The sequence below is a fragment of the Anas platyrhynchos genome, chromosome 15, assembly GCF_047663525.1.
Source record: "Anas platyrhynchos isolate ZD024472 breed Pekin duck chromosome 15, IASCAAS_PekinDuck_T2T, whole genome shotgun sequence".
Taxonomy (NCBI): domain Eukaryota; kingdom Metazoa; phylum Chordata; class Aves; order Anseriformes; family Anatidae; genus Anas; species Anas platyrhynchos.
In genome coordinates this window covers 10,292,574-10,317,532 of record NC_092601.1, presented here as the reverse complement: position 1 = coordinate 10,317,532, position 24,959 = coordinate 10,292,574, and the positions used below count along the sequence as shown (strand labels likewise).

The following is a 24,959-nucleotide window of genomic DNA, read 5'->3' as shown; positions in this document are numbered from 1 at the left end:
TGTTCAAGGAAAGGTTGGACCTGGTGCTTAGGGACATGGGGTAGCAGGTGCCAGTGGCGGTGTGGGGATGGTTGGACCAGAGGAGCTGGGAGGGCTTGTCTGACCTCAGCGATTCAGGTTCTGTCTGCAGCAGCACCGGAGAGCATCTGGCGTTAGTCCCCTTCACCAGCTCTGCACACCCTGCCCTGTAGTTAATACTTCCCTCCCACCTGCTTGCCTCCCCAGAAGTCCCACTGGATCTTTGGTAGAATTTATGAGTAACTTCCATTTGGTTTCTCCATGGATTAGATGTTCCTATTGAAAGAAGAAAAAATTATATATATATATATATATAAACACACACACACAGAGCATTAAAACTTTCTTTAGGTCCAGTCCACATCTGAAGAGCCCCAGGCCAAGCGTGTAGCCTTCCATGTGGCTATGAATTAAGGGTGACGCAATGCCTTAGCGGTCGGTCACTGCAGGAAGTGGCACAGAGGGTGCCACGCTGAGCTAGTTTCAGGTAACCAGCTACAAAAGGCTCCTGTATAACCACATAACAAAGATCCAAGCTGTGGTTACTGGAGACTTTGGCTACATTTTAATAAAACAGTCCTATGCGTTCTGCAAGGCTGAATAAATCCAGCTTCAGATGTGTGACTACGTTCACACACCGACAGCACTCCCAAGCATGTACAGCTGCTTTACCATCCACAGCATGAAAGTTCTTTGAATGGACTTTGTGCTGCATTGAGCTACAACTGATAAGGATACCAGGAGACTAAAATAGTGCTAAATATTCGTTAATGTTTAACTGCTGACAATTGTTGGAGCTGCCAGTTCCTATTTAGTGTTAGCCTTCATTATTTAGAACACAAAGAACGAACTGCATGAAATGGTACCTACTTCACATTTAAAAAAAAAGTAAATGTGAAAACAAAAGAAAACCACAATATAGCTTACAGTAGTTAGCACTGCTCCACAACAAGTACTTTTTACATCACTGTTTAGACACATCACACTAGTAACACTATAGTGCTTCTCTGTGAAGACCATAATCTTTCTTTTCTGATGTTCCAACTCCTATATTTAATTATTAATTCCACATACTATTCATAACTGTAAGCATTTAAATCCTATATACTCTGGGTGACGTGGCAACATTCTATCTACCATCCTACCCAGCAATCACTAAGTATGTGACATTGCATACAAGATTCATATCTCATAATCCACAGTGAATTCATAGCCCTGCTGAATTTACTCAGATAATTATGATCACAACACTAAAGCAGAGAGAACTGTCACTAGACTAGTACATGAACAGCTGCACGTGCAAGTTTAGGGTTAATTTATCGCTCCTACTAACCAACTAGACATTACATCTCATAGTGCAGTTTAACAGTTGGAGCTACAGGGAATTCAGGAAAAGCAAGTGGCTTTTCAGAACAGAGAAAAAAAAATGGGAATGACGTTGAAATGATCAGTAGGTTTTAGGGAGGAGGGTTTTTGTTTATTTTTAAACCAACCATTGTAATAAAACAGTGGTATCACATTGCAGTTCCTCTAATAGGAGGAAACAGCTCTACAAAACTCCTAAAACCTGCAGTCAGTAAAGAAGAAATTATAGACCTTCAAATCTAGGGTCTACCTGAACTTGCTGAAAGATTGAGAGAATTTGGAAAACATTTTAAAAACACTGGATACCTGTCAATATTACTCCAGTAATTTTCAAGAGAACATTTGAGAGTTCACAAGGAAATACAGCCACAGTATTCTCGGTGAGCCCTTTTCTTAAACCCACTTCCACTGTTCGATAAAGCTGCAGTATAAAACCAATTGCGCATTAAAAATGTAAGACTTTTTTTTTTTTTTTTGTATTTGCTGATGGTGGGCTCAAACTCTTTGTATTAGTGCAGAAACAGAGGGACTCAGGAATTCCTCACATACAAAAATTTTACATATCATTAACTTTAATATAAATTTTCCCACACACAACCCAACCCTAATTTCAATCACACCTAGACATAAATTTGGCAAGATTCTATAAAATATCATTGTGCTTATTGGTCTTTTTTTTTTTTTTTTTTGACATTGTAGGGTTTTTTTAGTGCTTCAGCATTAGAAAAATAATTCTTGCATCATCACTGGATTAAAAAAGCTCTTCTAAAAGTCATCATATTACATGATACACAACTATAAAGAAAAGATTGGCATACCAACATCACTATTATTATTTTTTACCTATAAAATTTCAAATTCTAAATTATTCCAAAATAATGATGAAAGTTCACAAGAGACACTGTAAATTATCTATGTACACTATAAACAACTACTACATTTGTACCCTTGCATCAACAGTTTTACATTTACATTTAAAAGCACCCTTACAAATAGAAGTATTGCACTGGCATCATAAAAATTCACAGTAAGTTCAACTTCTAAACCTTCGTAAAACAGTGCAAGAGTTTTTCATTGTGCAAGAGCTTTTTATCCAAACATTCCCAGGTTATTACAAAAGATACTTCTACATTACATGCTGCAGTTATTTTCCTGTGAATTTGTTTTGTTTCCTTTTTAGTTCTCACTTCTTAGAAGATAGATTTTAAATTCTGAAATGGTTAAGAAGAAGTGATCCAGTCCAACACTGAGAGAGGTGCATTTGGCAGGGATATAGCTCCACTTTATACAGAGTCCACAGTGGTTGCAGAAATTATTCCAGAATGAGAGAATCCTATTGCATTGAGTAGGGAATTCTCTTTCCATAATTTGTAGCACTTTCCCCACTTTTAAAGGCAGTAACTTCAACAGTCATGGCTTCAGCAGACCCTGAAGATAACACATTAAGAAAAGGTTACTCCAAAGTAGTCTTAAAACAAATCAGTACATAAAACTCTAAGCCATTATTTGAAATAAGTCTTAAAAAAATACTTTTCTACATGCTTAGCAGCCCAAATAATAACAAAAATTACATTACTAGCCCACCTCCAATGGTGACCACGTGTGGATGTTAGATAAAGATCACAGTTCTCTCTTTAAGATATTATCTCAACTTCCACTTACTGCCCCACATCTTCCCCAGCCAAATATATTATCATTTTATCACTTCTGTTTTTTCCTCCAGCTTTTTGAGTCTGTAAACTTTTAAGCACCCCATTACCTTATGCCAAATATCACATGGCCCAGTTGCATAACATGCAACAACTTGTGGATGCCCACTTTGTCTTGGAAGAGGTAATAAATAATCATTCCTTCTGCACTTTTCCATACCATTTATGACTGTACAGACCTCTAGCATATGTTATATTCTGCCTCTCCTTGCAGGCTCGAGGATCTTACCATACTTATTCCTCCTTTAATATAACTTATTCCATATCTCAAGAGCTCACTTATTTGCTCTTGAAAATGGTGTAGTTTTCAAGAAACAAAATCAGAACAGCATGCGGTATTTCATTAATAGCATTAAAAATTAGTAATCACAAGAACCAGAAAGTTACATAAGTGCCAAAAAAAATTGCTTAAGTAGTTTCTGGAAAGAGCAGACTTCCTTATTAAGGCAACAGTTCATTTCCAGACGTTTGCACTTCTCCTTAACATTGAGGTTTTTATACTGGGAGAAATCTCAAGGTAACATCTCAGGAAGCAACTTCTAATGGCCAGTATGTTGTGGTGGTTTGGGTTTTTTGTGCATGTTTTCCTTTGGGGAAGGTGGGGTTGGAGGATTGTAATTTTTTTTTTTTTTTTCCTCTCCTTGCTCTCAACATTACCTGCCCAAACACGTTTTACCTGCTTGGTGAAGTTCATAAATATCCCCAGATATGCAGAAGATTTGGTCTATCAATAAAGGGTGATCTAATTCAGACAGTTGCTTATGAGAAGGTACAAAGTATTTCAGATACACCTACTTCAAAGAGATCCCTAAATTATCTTGGAGGTGCAACTATTTGTTATTTTGTATTTTGCCTTGAAAGTTAAAATTGGAGTTCATATTACAATCTGTACCACAACTCATACACTCATTGTTTTGGTTTCTTCTGAATTATAATTACTAAGGCACCTGCACTGAAGTCTGTTTACTGTAGCATTAGAAGTTGCTATTCACGGGGGAGAATTCACAATGAAGTCTTCTAAATATCTGCCTCCACGGGAAATAACAAACCATAGATTTGAAATTAGCAACATGCAAGATTTGAAATATTTAAAAATACTGGATAACTTTCACTACTAGTAGTTTATTACAGCAAAGCACACATCTATGTATGCATATTGAAAGTAGGACCATCTACAGAGATAGCAGCTTATCTACTCAACTCAATAACCGTATATTTTAGATGAAAAGTGTTAGGCATATTAATTTACAAATGTCATTTCTTTCCTGCAAATGTAGATCTTGATCAGTCATTTCTAAACCCATTTCAGCAAAATCTAAAAAGAGTATGGAAGGAGAATGACTTATTTTCAACAGCCCATTTCTTGTTGCAGATAGTTAATAATAAACTACACAGCAGCAGTAACAAACCTTCCAAGTTGTATTGCTGTTCTTATCCCCCCCTTCTACAAGTTTTCTGTTAAGCAATGTTGTATCTCCCTACTGTTAGAACTTCCTCTCAAGAAATTCTGTGGCTTTTACAGAAGGCAATTTTCACATGAACTTTTCTGTAAGCCAGAAGTTGTTTCAAGATTTACTTTCAAGGAGCAGCAGAAAAAGCTAACCTCATAGACAGTGAATCAGAACCATAAGATGTTCGGCACCCCAAGTAATTCAGGCAGTTAGTGCAAAGTAGGTCTCACGGTTCTTTCAGAATAGGATTTTACACAGTGAAGTGAAAAATTTACTTTTTTTGGACACTATCAAGTCATTACTCATATTTTTCTTCCTAAATAAATACGTTGTATTAATGAACATACTAGGGATATTTTGAAAGCCTTTATGATCTTTGGTGTTTGCCAAGAAAGAAGTATTTCACATTGCTAGAGAAGGATCTTTCTCACAAGAGTTCATGTGGGCAGCAGCTCATGGCTACATTACCTCACACTAACTGCTCGCAGACACTGTGAGCTGTATGAGGACCAGTCCCAAACTGCACAGCTTGGTTCTTGCCCCTGACAGACCTCGCAGCGAGCGACCCCATGCCAACTGCCTCATGCTCACGTGTGCTTGGTTCACGGTGGCCCTTTCCATCCTTCAGTGTCTTCAGGAAGTATCACACCTGCTTAACCAAACTCGGGACACTTCCCTCACTTGATTTCTATTACTACCAGGATCGAGTAAGATTCCATGAGATTTCTATTACTTCCCAGAAGCGGGTAAGATTCCACGAGATTATTATTTTTTAAATTTGTTCTGCTGTGGGCAGGTGCTTTCACTTAACGAGCTTTTTAACAAGAAGGTAGGAGGGTTTTCTGGGGCAAGTCTCAGGTAGGAGGACTTTGAGGGGTTCCAGACACACACCTGCGATGTCCCCCCGCGGCTCCCCGGGGCCGAGGCCCTCCCGCCCCTCACCTGCTGGGCTCGGCGGGGCGGCCCCGCGGGCCCCTCAGCTCCAGGTCGGCGGTGGCGGCGGCTCGGGTCCTCGGCGCGGAGCCGAAGGCCGAGGACAGGCGGCGGCTGAGGCCGTGCACCAGCCCCCGCAGCACGCTGTCCCCGCGGCCCTTGGGCGGCGCCAGCCCCACGTCGTCGCGCAGCTCCTCCAGAGGCACCTCCAGGTTGCCCGCGTACCAGAACACCCACCAGATGAGGCTGAGGAAGATGCCGATGCCGCCCGCGTAGATGAGCAGGTCGGCGAAGAACACGTCGGCGAACACCCCGGCCAGCAGCACCGCCAAGCCCAGCGCGTCGAAGGCCAGCGCCAGCCAGAAGGCGGCCACGCAGCGGCCCAGCCCGCCGGGGGCCGCCATGGCGGGGGAGCGGCGCCGCCCGGGGCCGCCCGCACCTGAGGCGGAGGCGGCGCCACACCTGAGGGGTGGCCGCGCCTCCTCCAGCCGCACCTGCCGGTCCGCCGAGGCGAAGGGCGGGAGGGAGGCGGCCGCCCTCAGGCTCTCTGTAACCGCTTAGAGACCCGTCCCTGCAGCTGGACTTCTCTCTCGGGTGTTGGGCGCCGCCGGCAGGCTGCTGCCTCCTGCCCCTGACGCGTCGAGGCTGCTGCTGTCCGGTAGTCAAGTCGTGGCGGCGCTGCCCCGCTTCGTGAGGGAGGAGCGGGGCTTGGAGGCTGCGGGTGTTCCCGCAGGTAAGCTGGGCCCTGAGGAGAGGTTTTTGCCTCAGCTGGCTGATGCGCAGCCTGCTCTTCCCCAGAAGGGAGGAACGCCAGAAGGAGTCTTGAAGTAAAGGTACCTGTCCCACACAGCTACGTGTGTGAGATGAGGCAGTTCCTACTGGGCAGGGGATTTGCAAGGCAAATATAAAGTACATCTGTAGGGTCATATAGAGTGCTTTAACTACGTGTTTGAGGAGATTGCCTTAAAAAGAGCAGTCAGAATACAACTTCACGTTAACAAGCAGGAAGCTAGTTGTGAATGCAGGTATAGAGGGGAAAAACCCAGCAGGTAAAACTGTTATGTAAAAGGCAAGCTGCGTATCTCAGTTCAGTCTTGTGAGAGTTAATGACCTGGCACACAACGTCCCACCTTCTAGCACTCCAGGTCCCCAGGCCCAAGAACTATATACAGCTGTAGGCTTTCATGCATGTACCCTCAGGAGGCTATTCTAACAAATTGCTTAATGATGGGTAGCCATGCTATTCCAGTAAGCAGAAATGTCAAACCAATGAAAAGATGCAAAGGCCTGACAGTATGTGCAACTGCCATATATTTCCCACAGTGTGCCAAGAACAGTGCCACTGAGGACAACGGTGACAAGGAGTGCGATTGGTTTACTGCACTAAGACCATGGACTCTCAATTTCAGTCATAGCACTTAGTTCACATATCACTGCTCCTGCTGGAGGTGGAGAATCAAAACTAGATGAAGCCACTTCTTTAGGGATTGCCTGCCTCCCTGATGTTATTCCATAAAAGATATCCTTAGGAAGACACAAGCTGAAATTATCTGAGAAAAAAATAATAATAATAAAGTTAAAAATACACTGAGTACTTCAACAATAAAATATCTTTCACTTTGTTACTATAACTGTTAAGACAGAAGTGGTCTAAGGTCTCAAAAAGCCTGTTCTGCTATTCTCCCTGATTAATTTCAAATATCTTTTGCGTTTTAAAGTTTAAACCTAGTTTCAGTAAAACACCCACTTTTTTTTTGTTTGTTTTTTGATTCCTCTTCTGCCTTGTGTTAAGTAATGTTCTAACTTTTGTCCTTCTCAAAAGTGTAAGAGAAGGAATTTACCAGTTATCCAAATCTGAGTGAGGTTCAAATACCTACTTAGTTTTATTATTATTCTATTAATTCAGGACAGTTTTAGGAAGTCAAGCTAATTTTAGGGTTATACATATATATAGGGTTATATAATATATATATATTCTGACAACAGGGAATTCCAACAGTCATATATAATTTTGCCATATACATATTTTGGTGGTTGGCTATGATCATTATGCTTAATCTGAAGATTAATAGGGGGAGAGGTCATGTCTTAGAACAATGGAGTAAGAAGCACTGAAGGAAGTTTAAATAGAAGTCAGTATTAATAATCCTGGACAGATGGTATTTTTCTTCCCTGTTCATCTGCCCATGGAAATCCATTTTTGAGGAAGAGCTCAGAGGTCAAGACTTGACACTGCTGAAATTACTAACATGTTGAATACATCTCCATTTGATTCTTTAAAAAGCAACCAGACATATAAATCAGAGTAGAATAACAACGTAGATGGTTCCCTCTCTTGGCAAGAGGAAGTAGTACAGCAGCCTTTTTTGGGGGCTTCAGTAGAATAGTAATTAGCAAGTTAGCTGCACTAAATTGTTTCAATGTAGTTTTCTTTTTGAAAGATTTAGTTTTTGACTCCAGGTTTTCCTTATAATGGACATGTGTTAGTTCCCACTCTAATAAAAACATGGAGAACAAATGAGCAACATAAAATGAATTCTGTAAAAAACAACCACACTGTGTACTACTAGAGCATATATTTTGGCAATATCTTTATCAAAACTTTCAACTAAAAGACTTCTTACAGAAGCTTTCTTTGACCTAGCAGCAATCAGCTCTTGCTGCAAATAGTAAAAATGAACCAGATTACTTTTTGTTTGTTTGTTTTCTTGTGAGAGTGCTGATGTTTTAAATGTTACTGATTTCCTCTTCCCTTCTATCCTCTGTATAGCCTCTGTGCTTTCAGTTCTTCTAAAGGAAGTTTAAGTTCACACGAACAATTCACACAAAGAGGTTTCTATGTTTCATTCCTCCTTCCCACCTTCAAGAAAATTTAAATTATCTATAAATTGCTTGGTCTATACATGTCTCTAAGCATTTACCCAGGAACATACTTGATTTGTTTTAGCCTCCTGATGCTCATTGCCACAGAGGTACTAGTGCCTTGACTAGTACCTGCTAGCTGGTCTTGTAAGGCTGAACTGAATTCCTACCAATCTGCGTTGCAGAGCTAAATCAGCTTAGCTTTAGAGGGTGTATTTTTCACCTCAGCTGCTTCTGATTGCATAAACAATTTATTATATTCTATTATTTCATTATATGGGTGCTTATGTAAAGGAAGTGAAGAGACGGTTTTGTCTTTTCAGCTTGGTAGTTGTAATTATTTAATGGAAAACAATCATGTTATACACCAGAATTGATTATGTAATATATCAGCAATAGGCACAGTTTCAGTTTATTTGGAATGAATATGTTTTTCTTATTTCCTCCTTTTTTTGTTTGGAAAGTGTTAAGTTTCCCTAGGTCTCTTACGCAAGGAAAACATAACTGAGAGTGAGTTGAGAAATGTAATTCTCTGTTAACTGTGTTAACTTACTGATTCCAAGCAAGGGTGACTACTACAAATGTCTCCAAGTGAATATCTGTGATGGCCATGTTAAATTATTACCCCGATTTTATGAACTCTAAATATACATATATATATTTAAAATGAAAAAAAAAAAGAGTACATTACTTATAGGAAATGTAAAAATTGCATCAGTAGTGGCACATCTTAGTTAACTGGCAGAATCCTGGATACTTTGCAACTTGAAAAGGAACAAATTCTGCTATATAGAGAATAGAAATTATATGTACTTTCTCTCCAGTGGCTTAGTTTGTAGCTTCATCAGGTGCTTTACATCTTACCTAGCTATGAATTCCAGAGCTGCTATGACCATAAAGGCTACTGCAATCCCAACATAAATTGCCTCAAACTGCTGTAGAATTTCCAAGCAGTGCTTGTTAATTTTTCCAGTGCAAAGGATGTGCTTTTCTAGCACCTACAAGCTAGTATGATTCACTGTTAATTACACAGACGGAAGTTATGATCTTCATTTCCTAATTTTCTGCATATCTACAAATTAACAAATGATTTATCATGGATAATTAGGTACCAAAACATGTTTCCAAAAATGGAGGTGAGTTCTGCATCTACTCTCTTAACTTCACTATTATGGAAGTGAAGTGGTACTTTGCAGGCCAGACTAGAAAGCAATAGGATTATTTTTGATCAAGAATTAGATCTTCTGTTAGCATGGATCTAACAGATCATTGAGCCAGACTTGCTATTTTGGCTAAGGTTCATTTATATATTGATTAAAAAAAAAAAAAAAGTTTGTGGTATATCAGAACAGGGGGTCACGGGTTAAAGGAAGTTGACACCATGGATCAAACAGAATCTTTTCATATTCTTTAGTGACTTGTTTACCACTTTTTATTTAGTACCCCATCACTCTGTAGGCAGCAAATCCAAATCTTAATATAGGATGTCCCAAATAGGAGATAGGTTTTTTTTTTTTTTTTTTTTTTTTTTTGAACTCTGCTAATTAGGCTGGTTACAGACTGTTGGTTTATATTCTTTTATGAATTTGAGTAATATATTGTTAATGAAGATTAGTACCGCTAGGGCTTTCCATCACCAGCCTGCCTTTTATTCTTTCCAAGTATACGAACTAATCATAGAGAAAGAAACTATTTGGTTATTCTGTGCAAATTCAAATATACAACTTTTCAGTTCTTCAATGTGTTTTTCATGCTTTTGTGGGACTGATTCACTTTGGTGGCACATCTGAATTCATAGACTGCTTGGTGTTTTTCAGATGGAGGGAACAACTCTACTGTGACCAGCATACAGGGATACCCTCAATTGTTCCTGTAGCAGAAACAGGTACCACAGTTGGAGGTAAGGAAATTCTGCTTGATGTCACAAAGAATAAATGGTCAACACGTACAAAGATAGAGGTAAAAAGACCAATAAAGTAGCTTAGGAAAGTATCTTTTTCTATCAAATTACAGATTTGGGATTCATTTCCTTCCATAGACAGAAAGCATAGTTTTTTGTTTGTTTGTTTAAAAAAAAAAAAAGAAAATCAATCTCACTTCTCACGTTCATTAAAATATGTATATTCTTGGATCTCAATGAATAAATGCATATATGTTATTTCCCCTGAAAAATACTGGAGTGATATATATTGTAAAGACTGCTTTATGCTGTATCCCAGCCTAGAAACTGGTATCTGCCTTTTATAGACTGCAGATATTTCTCTAAACTGTAGTTCAATTACGGCCTGAGCATCTATATGCTGTTACTATTCCATTTAATGGCTAGCAAACAGCTGCAGTATCAACTGCTTAAACTGCTAAACTGTAGCTATAAAAATATTAAATGCAAATACCCTTGCAGTGTATTTTATATATTATGTTAAAAAATAAACATATTTGACATTGAAACAACTGAAACAAATCAGTTTATTATTTGTACTCAAATAGCGTCTAGAAACCCTTATCACTGACCAGAGCCCTATTTCCCTAGATATGCAAACAATTCAAAAATAGTCTGTCTCAGTAACATTACAGCTTTGAAAAACAAATCTAGTGAGTGTAAAGAAAGATGAGACTACACTGATAAGCATGACTTTACTTGCAAGATAATCTTTTTCTTCGAGGTGTAGGGAAAAGAACTAGTTCTGTCTCCTGAAATGTTACAAACACCATTGAAGAATCACAGTTAGAAACTTTTGAACAAAATGGGCTTATCATCTGGAAAGCCAATACATTAACAGGGTTTAAGAATTATGAAGAAGAATTTTAAATTGTGACAGGCCTGCCTTATATGGCAGGAGAGCAAAGGGAAGACAAGCCTGAGGGTTTAAAGAAGATATAGTCAAACCTGTAATTTAAGAAATTGATGCCTGTAGTTTATGTAGTAATTTTGTAGTTTAAGACTAACTAAAATCATAAGAGACAGGTGTCTGCTACATGAAGCACGAGCACATTGAACAGCGAAGTCCTTAGATTTCAGCCATAGCATTAATTACAAAATACAGAGAATTTGGAAGCGAGGTGGCAGGAAAGAGCTCACATAAACTGTGGTCTTGCAATGAGAACATCCATTCTACAACTGAACTTGAGCATGCAGATAAACATCCTTCAAAGAGAAATAACGTCACCCAAGAGGAAGCAAGCTTTAGAAACCAGAAGATTTGTTTGAAGTGGAAGATATAGCTGTATTTATTATTATTTTAACTACTGAAGCAAGTTTGTATTTGCAGACAGATTTAGGGGTAAAGTACTGCATGGAACAGCATTCTCTGAAAGATACTGCTGCAGAGCCTGTATATAGATAGGAAGACGACTTCTTGTAGAAATGTAAGGAAGACAGATTTTGCATTCAATTATCAGACCTGCTGAAGGAAGAAGACAGGAAAAGGTTTTAGTATCCGTTCTTGAGAATCATTAGATTCCCCTGTGAGTATTTCCAATAAAGCACAGGCTGGAATGGAGAATGTCAAACTGAGAAGTACTCCACAAAAGGCTTTAGAGGATTATATTACTATACTCTGGTTCTAAGGAAGAACAGACATCTCTAACCTCAGGACGGAGAATTGGAGAAGGGAAAGCTGCATCATTTCCCTTGTAACAGATCCACACAGGGCTATATATAGAATAAGAAAGAACTCAAAAGAAGTTGTATGCAGACAAAACATGCACAGATTTCAAGCTAGAATAGTTATAGCAAGAAAAACCAATTTAAAGAGTCAGAGCAAGACATACAAAACAACTGTTTCCTAGGCAAAACTGCGTGGACATCATGACATGAAAAACACTATAAACAGTTCAGGCAGATGATGAAATGAGACACAGCAGATACAGACCAGGGCTCCAAGTCACAGAGGAACTCTGCATATAGTGAAAATAAACTCACCCAAAAACTATTAGGAAAAAAAAAATTGTATTACTTAATACTGAAAAAGAACCCAAAACATTCCAATAAAGTTTCTGCAGTGTGAGAAAGACAGCAACCAGTATATTTTATCCCCCTCTCATAGTGACAGTTCTTTGAAGTCAAGAATTGCTGGTTTTAAAATTGTCCATAATTTATGCATATACCCTTGATAAAAATAGCTTAAAAAAAAAAAAAAAACACAACAAAACAAAGCTTTTGCTTGTAATCAGGCTGCTAACTTGAATATCTGTAATAACATATTTTCGTTATATTGAACAATTCAAGAAAAATGGCAGCAGTGATTTCATGTTTTAAATCATGTTAGATTGTCTTTCTTGGGATACGTGGGTTTTATTTCAGCCCTTTTTCATACCAGTGCCAAGTTATACTTCTGGAAAACATCGCTTTCACAATATTTCTCTACTTCTATCTGTAATAGTCCCTTCCCTGCTCTTTGACACCTAATTAATTTGGGTGCTTTCCGTTTGGACTAGGAGAAAGATAAGGTAATAAACAAAGCCAATTAAAATGAATGCATTTATTTGTTCCAGCTCATCCATTAGAAGAAAACACAAATGAATCATTACAAGTCAGTGAAAAAAGCTCTTCGGATGAGATTTTCTTAACAAGGTACGTTATTTCATGAATATGCTTGCTTTCTAAAAGACATAACTGAATTACTATATAAAAAGTTACAATAGACAACAATCATGCTGACTGTGGCCTGCCCACTTTCTTGGGTGTTTGCTTTGGTGTTTTGGAAGGTTTCTTGCCTGACTGTACTAGTTTCCCAGCTTTAGGTGTTGCAAAAGACTTTGCTTCAGGCTTTTTGGGAGTCTTTTTCAGCTCTTTTTCTTTTATTGCTTCCTTTGGCATGCTGGGCTGCTTGGCTTTTTTCTGTTTTGGTGACATCTGCACATCTGCATGTTTTGGTTTTGGAGCCTCAGCATCTAGAGGTTGTTTCTTTCTCTTACCAAGGGTTGCTTTTGTTTTCTTGCCCAGGTTGTCACTTTCCACAGGACTCTGATTTGGTTCCACTTCCTGTAATTAAGACAAAAAAGTATTACTTTTCCAAATAACAAACATCTCCACTGTTTTTTTTCCAAGAGTGATCAATGAAAACCATTCTAAATGACAAACGCTTTCTATCGATTGTACTATTCCCTTAGCCCAAATGATTTTTTTCCGCATTTCAGGCTGGAAACAGAGGAACTAAACACAGAACTAAATCATGAAAAATTAACAAAATAATTACTAAGTAGATTGAACAGATATGAGGATGTTCACCTTCCTGATTAACCAAGTCATTGAACTGTTATGATGGCAGAATTTAAACCACAATCCCCTTCTTCTCCTGCGTTTGGGTTTAATAGATTCCAGAGATCAACTCTATTCAGAGTCCACCTGTACACACACAAACTGCACTTTCACATGAGCACTAAGCCCAGTATTCCTGAGAGATCATCATATATTCCCAAATGGCGCTCTGAAAAGAAGGCTGCTGACACCAGAGTAACTCACACCAACTCCAGCTGTACCTATCCCACGTCTCTGGCAATCACATCGTGTGAGCTGACAGAGGCCTTCTGCATGACAGCAGCTTGAAGCAAGCTGTACGATTTTTTTTTTTTTTTTTTACTGGGCTGCACATAATCATAGTGGTAGTCTAGATATTTCTGAACAGATGCAGAGTTAGAATGTAAAGATACGCTCTAATCACAAGTGTAGTATAACTGATTTGAATTTAAAAGCATTACTGTTTTATTCACCCATTTCTGTCCATTAGGTATTTGTTAGACATGCGAATACTGTGAGTTTGGTTGTTTTGCAGACATGTGACAAAATCCATGCTACCTTCAATATCCACAACAGTAAATCTATACAGTATTTCATGCAAGCTGCTAGCTCTTAATGTATATTGTGATTGTTAATGTTGTATATTACTGTCCTAGAGAACACATGCATTTGTTTTTCATGTTCTGCACTTGATAGATAATGCATTAAAATATATAATTTAATAGGAAATTTTGAATTAATTAAGTTACTGATCTTTTAAAACATAAATGTTTCTCAATCATTTTACCCTTTCTTCTGACTTCAGGCCTAGTTATAAGCCAGACAAAATTGCCACTATTTAGGAAAACAATAAAAAGGACAATAAACACTGGCTTCCTTTGTACAAGGAATTAACTAAAAATAAGTAAATAAATCCTCAGAGCATCCCCCCATATACACACAGATCTTGCTTTCATCATATTTTTAAGAAAATTCAATTCACCTGAAGTCTGTTAAAAGATGTTATCCCATAAGGAACAATAAGCGATTTACATAGTTCATAGTATTTAGTTTTAACTGAAATGTAAGTTTCTCGGTATTTTAAAATTACCTTTAGCTCAGCTAGGGTGGTTATTTGCATGGGCACCAGTTGTGGAATTTCTTCTTCATCATTATGTTCATCTGGTTCTTGGACTACTTCTACTTTTTCTTTAATCACAAGTTCCTGGGTTGCAGCAACATCCTTATTTTCCGTTTTCACAGCAACTTGACTTGAATTTACTTTTTTAGCTGTCTTTTTTGTTTTCTTCTTCTTCTTCTTCTTCCCTTTCTACAAAGAATTTGAAGTATACCTCAGACAACATAGCATTTCTAAACACAACAATTGTTTTAATATGGTTAAGAATAAGACAGTCTAGCAACATAAATTGAAATGTTCTTCATTAAACCTGGACTGGTCAACCATAAGTAAAATATGAAAATGTGTTACATTCACCATAGGAGAAGCTCCTCATAAACACCTCATAAATAAATGAAAACAATGTAAAAAATAATCTTTAAGTTGTATATATATGCTCCCCATTTGTTTTAGAAATTGGAAGAAAATAGGCAGAACCAAGTACAAAGGAATAGCTTTTTTTTTTTTTTTTTTTTAGTTTAATGTAGATGAAGCCCTCCCCTCCCATCCTGGCAAAATAATATACAAATATCTGAATAATTCACAAGCTCCTATGCCACTGATTAGCAAATATATAAATGGATGCACAGTCTAAATCCATGTATATGTTAATGAATGTAGTTTCAGGAGGCAAATACAAATACACTATTCAAGCAAGAGTTTCAAGTGTGAATCTCAGTTGAATCTATGTTTCAAGACTAGAAACTCTTAGCTTACTTATTTCTAATTTGCTTTATAACATATAAGGGAGTTTCAGTGATTTCTTGTTACTGTGTATGGGAAGTGCTCCGTCAGGAGTGCCTAATAACTTTGTGGCCATAGCTGCCTGGAATCCACAGCTCAAGCTTGTAAACCCAACACATTAGTTGCTATAACACATAAAAAGATGCCAAAGAGCTAATGGTTCTGATTTGGTTTTACGGCAAGTTTGAAGATTTTTATTTTTTTTTTACCTCTCCTTCCTTTCTGTCGACAACTGGCTGTCTGTCAAGCTCATTTAAATTGGAGATACGTGCAGTAAAAATTGGAAGTGCAACTGATTTAAGTGTCTTGAGGTGAAGAACTTTCACATTTTTCCAGTTCTGAAACAACAACAACAACAAAAATACATAATTTAAAAATAACAAGGCTAAAGCCAAGTTAGTTCATAATTTGATGCAATCAATCAGCAGTACCTTTGGTAACTTCTTATCAATCACTTTAGCTGCTGCAATGATGTTATCTACTATCTCATCAGCTTTCATTCCAGTGTGACCAATACGTGCTGTACTGAAAACAGAGAAGAGTAACATTTATATATGAATAAATAAACATACTAAGTTACTTGTTCTTCACTATTCCCTGAAATAAAACAGAAAACCACTTATCTGCAATTATTTTAGCCTTCATGGAATATGGCTGACTATCACTGAAGTCTTTTATAATAACAGTCAGAATAGATTTACCTGTATTAACCATTTTAATATTATGAACTGCAATTTCTGTCTTTTATTCCTAAGATAGATTTAGATCGAGATTAGTTTAGATGCACAATAGATTAAAAAGTCTCAAAATAAGACAGTATCTTAGAAGTGGTTGTTATCTAATTGAACAGTAATATTTTTCTTTGACTGTACATGCTGATTGACAGTGACAGTTACCCAGAAATTCCTTAGCAACAAGGAAAAAAAACTTCAGAGTGAGACTTCTTAGTATGTAGAATTTCTGATCTCTTTATATGGTTTGTTGGTTTATACCTCTTTTCTAAGGTTCAAAATGACCTGTACCTGGAATGGTGACCCTTAACATCTTACTTGCATGTTAATGGAATAAACAATTCAAAATTCCTACAGTTACTTCCTCTGAAGTATTAAACTCCTCATACTTACTAACAGCACCCTTTGTTGGTAACTGGGAGTGTTGTACCCTGGATATGTTTTTGAAACTCCTTAGCAAGATTTTTGGCTTTTAGGTTAACACATAATGGCGCCCTAAAAAAGAAAAGGTAGAGGGAAAAATAATAATTAAAAAAAAATCAAATAAACTACCAAATAACTAAGCAAAACTTTAGTAAGAAGAATTTATTAAAATAGTAACAATGCAAAAACAATACACAGAATTCAAAGACCTACTTTTTCCTTTCATAGAAGTGTTTTCCTATATGTGAGGGCAAAAGCCTTCTAATTCGGTCATCAGACAGGAAGAGATCAAATCTGTTCAGGAGGCGACGCTTTGCTTCAAATGGTTTATACTCTTTTTTGAGAGTTTTGTATGAGATCACCTGCAATGAAAGTAACAGTTTAGTCCTGCCACTGAAAACACAACATAGAATATTTCTTATAACCGTATAAAATTAAGCTGCATAACTGTTAGCTGGTCAATAAGAATTATTTTAGAATGTTGACGACAAATGATAGAAAAAGGATGCAGTAGTTTTTAAGAATTAGATGATATGGATCTCTTGCATAGCAACTGCACATCACCAAACAAAACTAGAGTACATGGTAATACCTAAATCAAGATAAATACAGCAATAGAAAATGTTTTCCAATTTTATTGAGGGAAGCATAAGTGATCCAATCCAGCTGCAAAGGACTTGAACATTCTTTTGTAATGTGAGTAAACAACTAAAAATTTTAAAACCAAATACTGAATATTTATTTAACCATTACATCTGATTGCTAAAGGCATAGTCTTAAATTTAAATTATTTTGAGTAATTTTTTAAGTTTGGGAAACATACAGTTTGAATAGTTAGAAAAAGCCTTACTTGAGGTTGTTAACTGCTGAGATTAAAATATTAAACACTGATTTTTTTTTCCTTTTCCACTGAAGAAGAGAGACACAACAGTACTGTGCTATATTATCATCTCTTTTCCTTACCTGGCTAACATTTGTGATCCCATTCTGTGTTAAAAGTTTCTTGTATAGATTTTCAGTCTGTTCTGCAGACAAATTCGGTTCATCTTTTGTGAACAGGCAAATCTCTGCTGTTTCTGTTCGGATGCTATGTGGCAGAGGTCTACAGCGAGGACATAAGATGGAGAGGAGACACAAGTTTTTCCCAGAAGTAGGAAACTACATTGCCTACAAAGATCATTAGCGCAGGTAGCGCACGTATCCTGGGAGGACATGAACCATCCATGCTCCGCACCATGCCTGCACCCGCTGAAGCTGGGTAGTGCTGGCGCCCAGACAAAGCGCTGTGAGCTTTCTCAGCACGGCAGGGTACAGCTAAAAGCAGTGCCAGGGCCGTGGCAACGCATTCCCCGAGCCCCCAACCAACGCCACGTCGCAGGACGGGAGGCTCCCCGCGGGCCGGTGCCTTACATTTTGATGACCTGCTCCACTCGCGGGATCTTCCACACGGTCACCAGCAGGTGCAGGCAGTCGCTCTCGTTGAGGAGCAGCTCGTCTCCCTTCGCCTTGCTCTTGGAGAAAGCCAGCAGGGCCTCCACCGCCTTCCGCACCTGCAACGGCACCGGCCGCACTTGAAGCAAAGCCAGACCAAGCCAAACCCCGACCGCCCCAGCCGGCTCCCCGCGGTACCTGCCCGCGGTGGAGCTTTGCCGTGTCCCCGGCCATGGCTCCCCCGCCGCCACGTGTGGCCGCCGCCTTCCGGGGCCCGGCGGGGCCCGGCCGCCCCTTCCGGCCCTCCCGGCAGCGGGAGCGGGCGCGGCCTGGCGGCGGGAGGCCGGCGGTGCCGAGCCCGGCTGGGCGCCGTGTGCCCAGGAGGCGGCTTTGCCTCAGTGAGAGCGGCCCCGGCCCGCCCGGCTCACGAAGTACGGGCCGGCCGCTCGCGGCTGCCTCCGGTCGGCCCTTCGCGGCCCCCCGGGGGGAGCTCCCGCTCTATCAGCCCTGGTTCTCCTGCCCATGTCCCCATGGTACGCAGGATTCCTGTCACAGCCCGGTGCGGCGCTGTACGGCTGCCTGCAGGGAGCACGTTTAGCCGGCCCATGCCCAGCCTGCTGTCTGTCCCCCCCTCCCTGTCCTTCCCAGCAGAGCTGCTCTCCAGTCATTGTCCAGCCTGTAGTTGGCACTACTCCTTCCCCACTCAAACCCAGTGGTACCCTGCTTGTTAGCGACCTTCAGGTAGAGTACAAGCCATTACCTCTGTCCTCAGAACCCCATTTTCTAGGTAGTCACTAGCCAGTTGGTTGCCACCCACCCGGACCATAATATTTAAGATACCAGAATACTGAGGGAGACTTGAAAAATATGCTAAAGGTGAGGTAAGTGACATCCGCTCTGTTCTCCTTATCCATAAATTCAGCAATTTTGTCATGGAAAGTAATCACATGGGGCAGGCATGATTTGCACAGTCAGTCCATGCTGATTGTTCACAAGCAGCTCCTTCATCTGTTTTAAGAGGACTTGTCCCATGATTTTTCCAGGGCCCAAGTGAGGACGACAGGTCTGTGGCTCCTGGATTGCCCTCTTGGTGCTTTTTGAGAGTAGGTGGACCTCTTGCTCCTCTCAAGTCATTGGGACCCTTGCCCAGTTTCCTTTCAAAGCATTGGAAGCTATTCTTGTTGCCCCTGATATTCATGGACAGTTTTAGCTCTAGGTGAGCTTTGATTGTCCTGTGACAATACCTACATGGCTTAGCAATGTTTCTAGATTCCTTCTTTGCAGACTGTCCTTGATTTTACCTCCTGCATTACTGTCTTTTTGCACTGGAGTGCTGCCATAAACTCCCTGTTTAGCCAAGACAAACTCCTCATGGATCTACTTGTTTTCCTGAGTATCAGGAGGTACCTTTGTTAAGATTTGAAAAGATTGTCCTTAAAGACCAGCTGCCAGCTTTTCTGAGCTCCTTTGCCCTTCAGAGCTGCCTCCCATGGAGTGCCGCCTCCTGTTTCCCTGAATAAACCGTCGTCCCTTTCCTGAAGTCTGCTACTCATCTTCCTTGCAGCCATCAGCATCTTGAGTTTACTCATCAGCATCTTGAATCTACTCATCTTCCTTGCAGCCATCAGCATTTCCTGGTCACTACAGTTGAGGTCACCATTGATTGTCACATGTCAAACCCTTTCTTCCTTATTTGTGAACACTAAGGCATCTACTGCATCTGTGTTCCAGTTTAGAAATGCATTGACTGATTCCATGGAACTAGCTTAGCAGTGGGACACATGCCGTCTGATTCTACGTGGCCTAAGTGCATGGTATTAACATCAGATCCACCCTGGAGCTATTTTCACCTTGTTACTGTGCTGTGCATCCCCTGGCAGCTTTGGTGCTCTGCATTTTGGGCCCCTCGCTACAAGAAGGACATCGAGGTGCTTGAGCGGGTCCAAAGAAGGGCGACGAAGATGGTGAGGGGCCTGGAGAGCAAGTCCTATGAGGAGCGGCTGAAGGAGCTGGGCTTGTTCAGCCTGGAGAAGAGGAGGCTCAGGGGCGACCTTATCGCTCTCTACAGATACCTTAAAGGAGGCTGTAGTGAGGTGGGGGTTGGCCTGTTCTCCCACGTGCCTGGTGACAGGACGAGGGGGAATGGGCTAAAGTTGCGCCAGGGGAGTTTTAGGTTAGATGTTAGGAAGAACTTCTTTACTGAAAGGGTTGTTAGGCACTGGAACAGGCTGCCCAGGGAGGTGGTGGAGTCACCATCCCTGGAAGTCTTCAAAAGACGTTTAGATGTAGAGCTTAGGGATATGGTTTAGTGGGGACTGTTAGTGTGAGGTTAGAGGTTGGACTCGATGATCTTGAGGTCTCTTCCAACCTAGAAATTCTGTGATTCTGTGATTCTGTGATTCATCATGCAAGTGATCTGCCACCTGGGTAACCTAGCTTTGCATAACCAGGAGTTAAACATAAAATACGGAATCTTGGTCTTGGTCACTCACTCGTCACTTCCAGATTTTTGCTCGTTTTTGCTTTTCTAGTTATGGCTTTATTCCTTCGTGTGTCTTCCAACAAAATTTGTTATTCAGTCAGTGTGCCAATGCAAAGAGAAAGGGATTAAAATACCCTAATCAAGACAAGTTCCTTTATGTAATGATTTGTTTCCACTCTGCTGGCAGAACTCACAGAGTAACAGCAAAGAGTCAATGGCTTTAAGACTTGTCCAAGGAAGACTTAAGGCAGTAGCTGCAACACTGTGTAGTTGTGCTTTCACGATTTGTAACGAGACAGGCATATCGAGTTCAGGAGGTTGTTTGCATACTAATTGACTTGATGTAATTTACTGTAGATAGGTTATTTACTGATTGATATTGGTGGGAAAAAAATGTCCTGGAAAATGGAAATTTTAACCTTCTATTGTGTGATTTTGGACAAACAAGATAAATGAAACTAGCCAGGAAAAATAAAAGCTATCCTTTGTTGCCATGTAGTCGTAGCATGAAGTATTGATTAGAGAAATTATTGAAAGGCTAGGACCACCCAGAGTAGCTAAATCAGGCAGACTCATTAGTATCTTTTCAACACTAGTAGGACTTACGCATATGATGCTAGCTGTGGCATTTTATAATCTGATAATTGTATTAGCCTTGCTCCTATGCCTGCATAGGCCTTGCATATTTTACAGCAGATGCCTTAATAAAACATCAACAGATTATTGTGAGATGTTAAAATAAAACAGATAAAGTCAGATGACGGGGAAGGCTCTTTGACAGTATGCTAGGCTAGTGTTGTAAGAGGTGATTGAACAGTATGTTTGAAGCCTGACTATACTGGGTCAGCATAGCATTAGTAAGATAAATTTAAGGGACTATTATTAGTCACTATTACTTTGAATCACTATGATTAATGACTCAAATTCAAATTTCTCACATATCAATCTCATCCAAGCACATTTTCCTGCCACTTTTCAAGTTTGATGTGACTAAATTTCAGTAGATGCGGTTTAACTGACTTAGATAATTTTCTCTTGAAAGGTGTTTGACATAGTTAATAGAGATGTCATGGGAAAATAAGTTAATCTCTGGATAAGAAATATTTCAGTATAGTACGTGAGTTATATGCAATGGGAACAAACTATAAAGAGTAATGTTAACTTTTAATTTTTCAAGTTCACAAATTAATACTCTAATGAAAATTATTTATTTTTGTAAATGTTACCCCATACTAAAAACAGATTGTAAAATAAACATACTCTGACGTAGCTTTGAATTTAGCTTTCTCTGCTGATGAAAGTATTTTTTCCTTAAGTCCAGTCACAACTAAGATTTGAAATGACATACTTGCCAGCCTTTCTACCTTATTACTTACTTAAGATGATGTTTCTATTTAACTCTAATTTTGTACTTTGTCCTGGCAAAGGGGATGTACAAGCAGCAATTGTTTCTGCTGTAAACAGATCTTTGAGGTTTAAAATTATTTTCTTATTGTGCATTCCAGAAGTTCCAGTACCAAGTTTGTGTTCCTCTAGATTATTTGATGGCAGATAAAACCCCAGATCTTGCTTTATAAAGTATATTTCTTTGTGCAACAGAAGTGGCACACAGATCATGGAAAAAGGAAATCAGGAGTAAGAAGTACACTTTATCATGGAGACCTAAGAAAAGAATCTGCATCACTTCTGTTCAAGCACTCGTTTTCTTTGATTGTGCTCCTTTGCGATCCTAGTGTAAGCCTCTAGCTATACTAGCTAACTGTCAGCTGGATGGATACTTACATCCCAAGTTATTCAGTTATTAAAAAACTACTGTTTAAGAACCAGAGGCACCTGTCTTTGTGACACAAGCTGTAAACTTTCTACATTATAATCCTTTGCCTATCACCAGTTCTACAGGTTTAACAGATGACAGAACACAGTCCCAAATACAATTTTCATCTAATGGTTAATCTGTCATCTCTCAATTTATTTGGAAGTATGTGGGCTTTTTTAGGTGTATCTGTAATTAACTGAGGGTAGATTCCTTACATTCAAACTTACATTGGAAGTTGAGACTTTTTGGGAGGGAGAGCTGATGAAAGCGTATTAAAACTTATATATACACACAACAGATTTTACGTTTGTTAGCATAGATTTCCATTTTATATTTAGACTAGACTCCTTTCTAGCATTTCTTCAGAGGGAAATAAATATTTTGTTATGTTTATACTGCATTAAAATAAACACAAGGAAAGAAACAGGTTCACAATATGAAATCTTCAGTAGTAACTCCAGTTTTGTTGGTGTATTTTTCTTTACCAAATCCTCTGTAGTGTATACAAAAACAGCAGAATAAGGAATAGCCTTGTATCAGTTCAGGAGAAAACAGTCTTATCTGGAGTACATTTCATCTGCTTTAACATCATCATTTAAACACTCTGCATTAAGAACCAAAAAGCCAGAGTAATACAGAATTAAATACTTGGGACAATTGAAACAATCTTTTTTTCTTTTTCTTTCTTAAGTAATACTCGTTAATAAACACTTATAAAAACACATTTCTCATAATTAACAGTTTTTATGGACTGGTGCCATAAATAGTCTAAAACAGAGGTTCTTCACTGAGCAATCTTTGCTGGGCCTTTATGTCAGAGAAAAAAAAAAACAAAACATAAAATTCATGACCAGCAAATATCCCCATGGATAAACCTCCTTAGAGCAGCCATTTGTCTTACAACACAATTACAACATCATCAATAGCTCGTTGTTCAATAATACAGTTTACTATCAGAATGAGTGTCTCAGGAAACCAGTGCCATCATACATTTGTATATCAGTTCCCGATTGTCTGCAAAGATAACCAAGGTAGCAGAATTGGGTTTAGATGGATGATGACAGTGTTAAGTCAACTGAATGCTGTACTCATTTCTCCATTTAGTGTGCTTTACTTCTTGGTAAGTTGCAGAAATAAGTAATTATTTTCTTGTTGCAGAATAATTAGTACTGCTGCACACTTTTTTTTTTTTTTTTACATTTAATTATTGTTACATATACCAAGGCTTTCATTTAAATGACATACAAGGTCTTAATTTACATAATTATAATTTATAACTTACATCATGGCTATACACTTAAGCCATATCTACGCTACAAACTTTGGCCAACAATCAGGGAAAAGAGGTGTGATCCTGATTAGTACCACATCGCATACAAAGGCTGCTGTAAATGCAATTATACGGGGGAGAAACATCCCCAAATTGCTCCTTTCTGCAGAAACTCACTCACAGTTTTGCTGGTATAAGCTATATCCAGTCCAGGACCCAGGAATACTCTGCCAGTATCATGTGCTAGCACAGCTATACCAGCCATGCTCCTATGGTTTCTATAGCCTCAATCCAACTTTTATTACTTATTTTTGTTTACTTATTTTTACTATTGTGGTTGCACAGCTTCTTAATTTTCATTAATTCTTTAAAGCAGCATACCACATTTTGACAAAAATAAGTATTCAAAATGGTCCTTTAAAAAAGTTGATTACCCTCAGTGAATCAGCAAGTAGTATTTATTTCAAGCAAAGCCACACTTTTTTTCCCTTTCATCTAGATCTAGCTGTACTCAATAATAGTAAAAATGGGACTATAAAATGTAGAATGGAGATGTAATGAAAAAGTTGAGATGTAATCTGAGGTTTATTCAAATATAATGGACTCTTAGCTCTTCTATCTAAAATGTAGCCAAACTGTGTAGACCTATGCTTTACATTTTCATATCAAGTATGTTTAAATTTTAGAGAATGCAAATATCTTATATCCCCCCCCCCAAAAAAAAACCCTCTTGTAGCTTAGCAATATCTAATTGTATTGTAGTCCGTTAATGAACTTGAAATAATTTAAGTTCTCTTTACAAACAAGGTGATGTTAATTAGATTTACGGAAGTGGCAATCAAATGCACTAACTGGGGTGAATTATGGAAATGCCAAAACTTTCTATCTACTAGTATTTCAACCCATCAGATGATTTTTCAGTTTAATAATGAATACTCAGTACAGCCCCAATATAACGAAGCTTTAGAATTCCTCATTAGGTTTATACTAAAGTGAAAAATTCCACTGGAGCATCATGTAGCCTTGAGATGCATATCAATAAATGAACAAAATTTAAAAGTTTAACAATTTAGGAATCAAAGTATTAGCCAAACAGTCAGCATATTTCAAATTCATAAGCTTACTTCAAGAAAGGGTTATGATATGAGATACATGGAAATCCTAAATCAATTCAGAATGAGAACAAGACAGTAACTTTCCTTGGCTTTTAATTTCTTCATTAATTTAAGAGCCAAGGAAATTCGGGGTTTGTTCACTTGGTAGGGAAAAAAAAAAGGTACTTTAAAACTCTGATTTACCAAAAAATAAAAGCCCAGAGATTTGCAGACA

The 24,959-nt window shown here is 38.8% G+C and overlaps 2 protein-coding genes and 1 long non-coding RNA gene across 3 annotated transcripts; 1 reads left to right on the top strand and 2 right to left on the bottom strand.

Annotated features, from left to right (window-relative positions):
* Positions 1-1,469: 1,469 nt before the first annotated feature.
* Positions 1,470-5,990, bottom strand: LOC113845240 (transmembrane protein 238). Its single transcript, XM_027469018.3, has 2 exons — positions 5,486-5,990; positions 1,470-2,811 (listed from the first exon to the last, which is right to left on the bottom strand). Exons 1-2 carry the CDS (start codon positions 5,878-5,880, stop codon positions 2,802-2,804), a joined length of 405 nt encoding a protein of 134 aa, XP_027324819.1. The 5' UTR covers positions 5,881-5,990; the 3' UTR covers positions 1,470-2,801.
* A 79-nt stretch (positions 5,991-6,069) lies between these two features.
* On the top strand, positions 6,070-12,875 carry LOC139998757 (uncharacterized). The gene is made up of 3 exons (XR_011803653.1): positions 6,070-6,209; positions 10,156-10,238; positions 12,833-12,875. It is a non-coding gene; the product is annotated as an uncharacterized lncRNA (long non-coding RNA).
* On the bottom strand, positions 12,805-18,419 carry RSL1D1 (ribosomal L1 domain containing 1). The gene is made up of 9 exons (XM_038186911.2): positions 18,261-18,419; positions 18,042-18,181; positions 17,595-17,733; positions 16,845-16,993; positions 16,602-16,703; positions 15,909-16,002; positions 15,687-15,815; positions 14,668-14,886; positions 12,805-13,322 (listed from the first exon to the last, which is right to left on the bottom strand). Exons 1-9 carry the CDS (start codon positions 18,294-18,296, stop codon positions 12,990-12,992), a joined length of 1,341 nt encoding a protein of 446 aa, XP_038042839.1. The 5' UTR covers positions 18,297-18,419; the 3' UTR covers positions 12,805-12,989.
* Between the last annotated feature and the right edge of the window lie 6,540 nt (positions 18,420-24,959).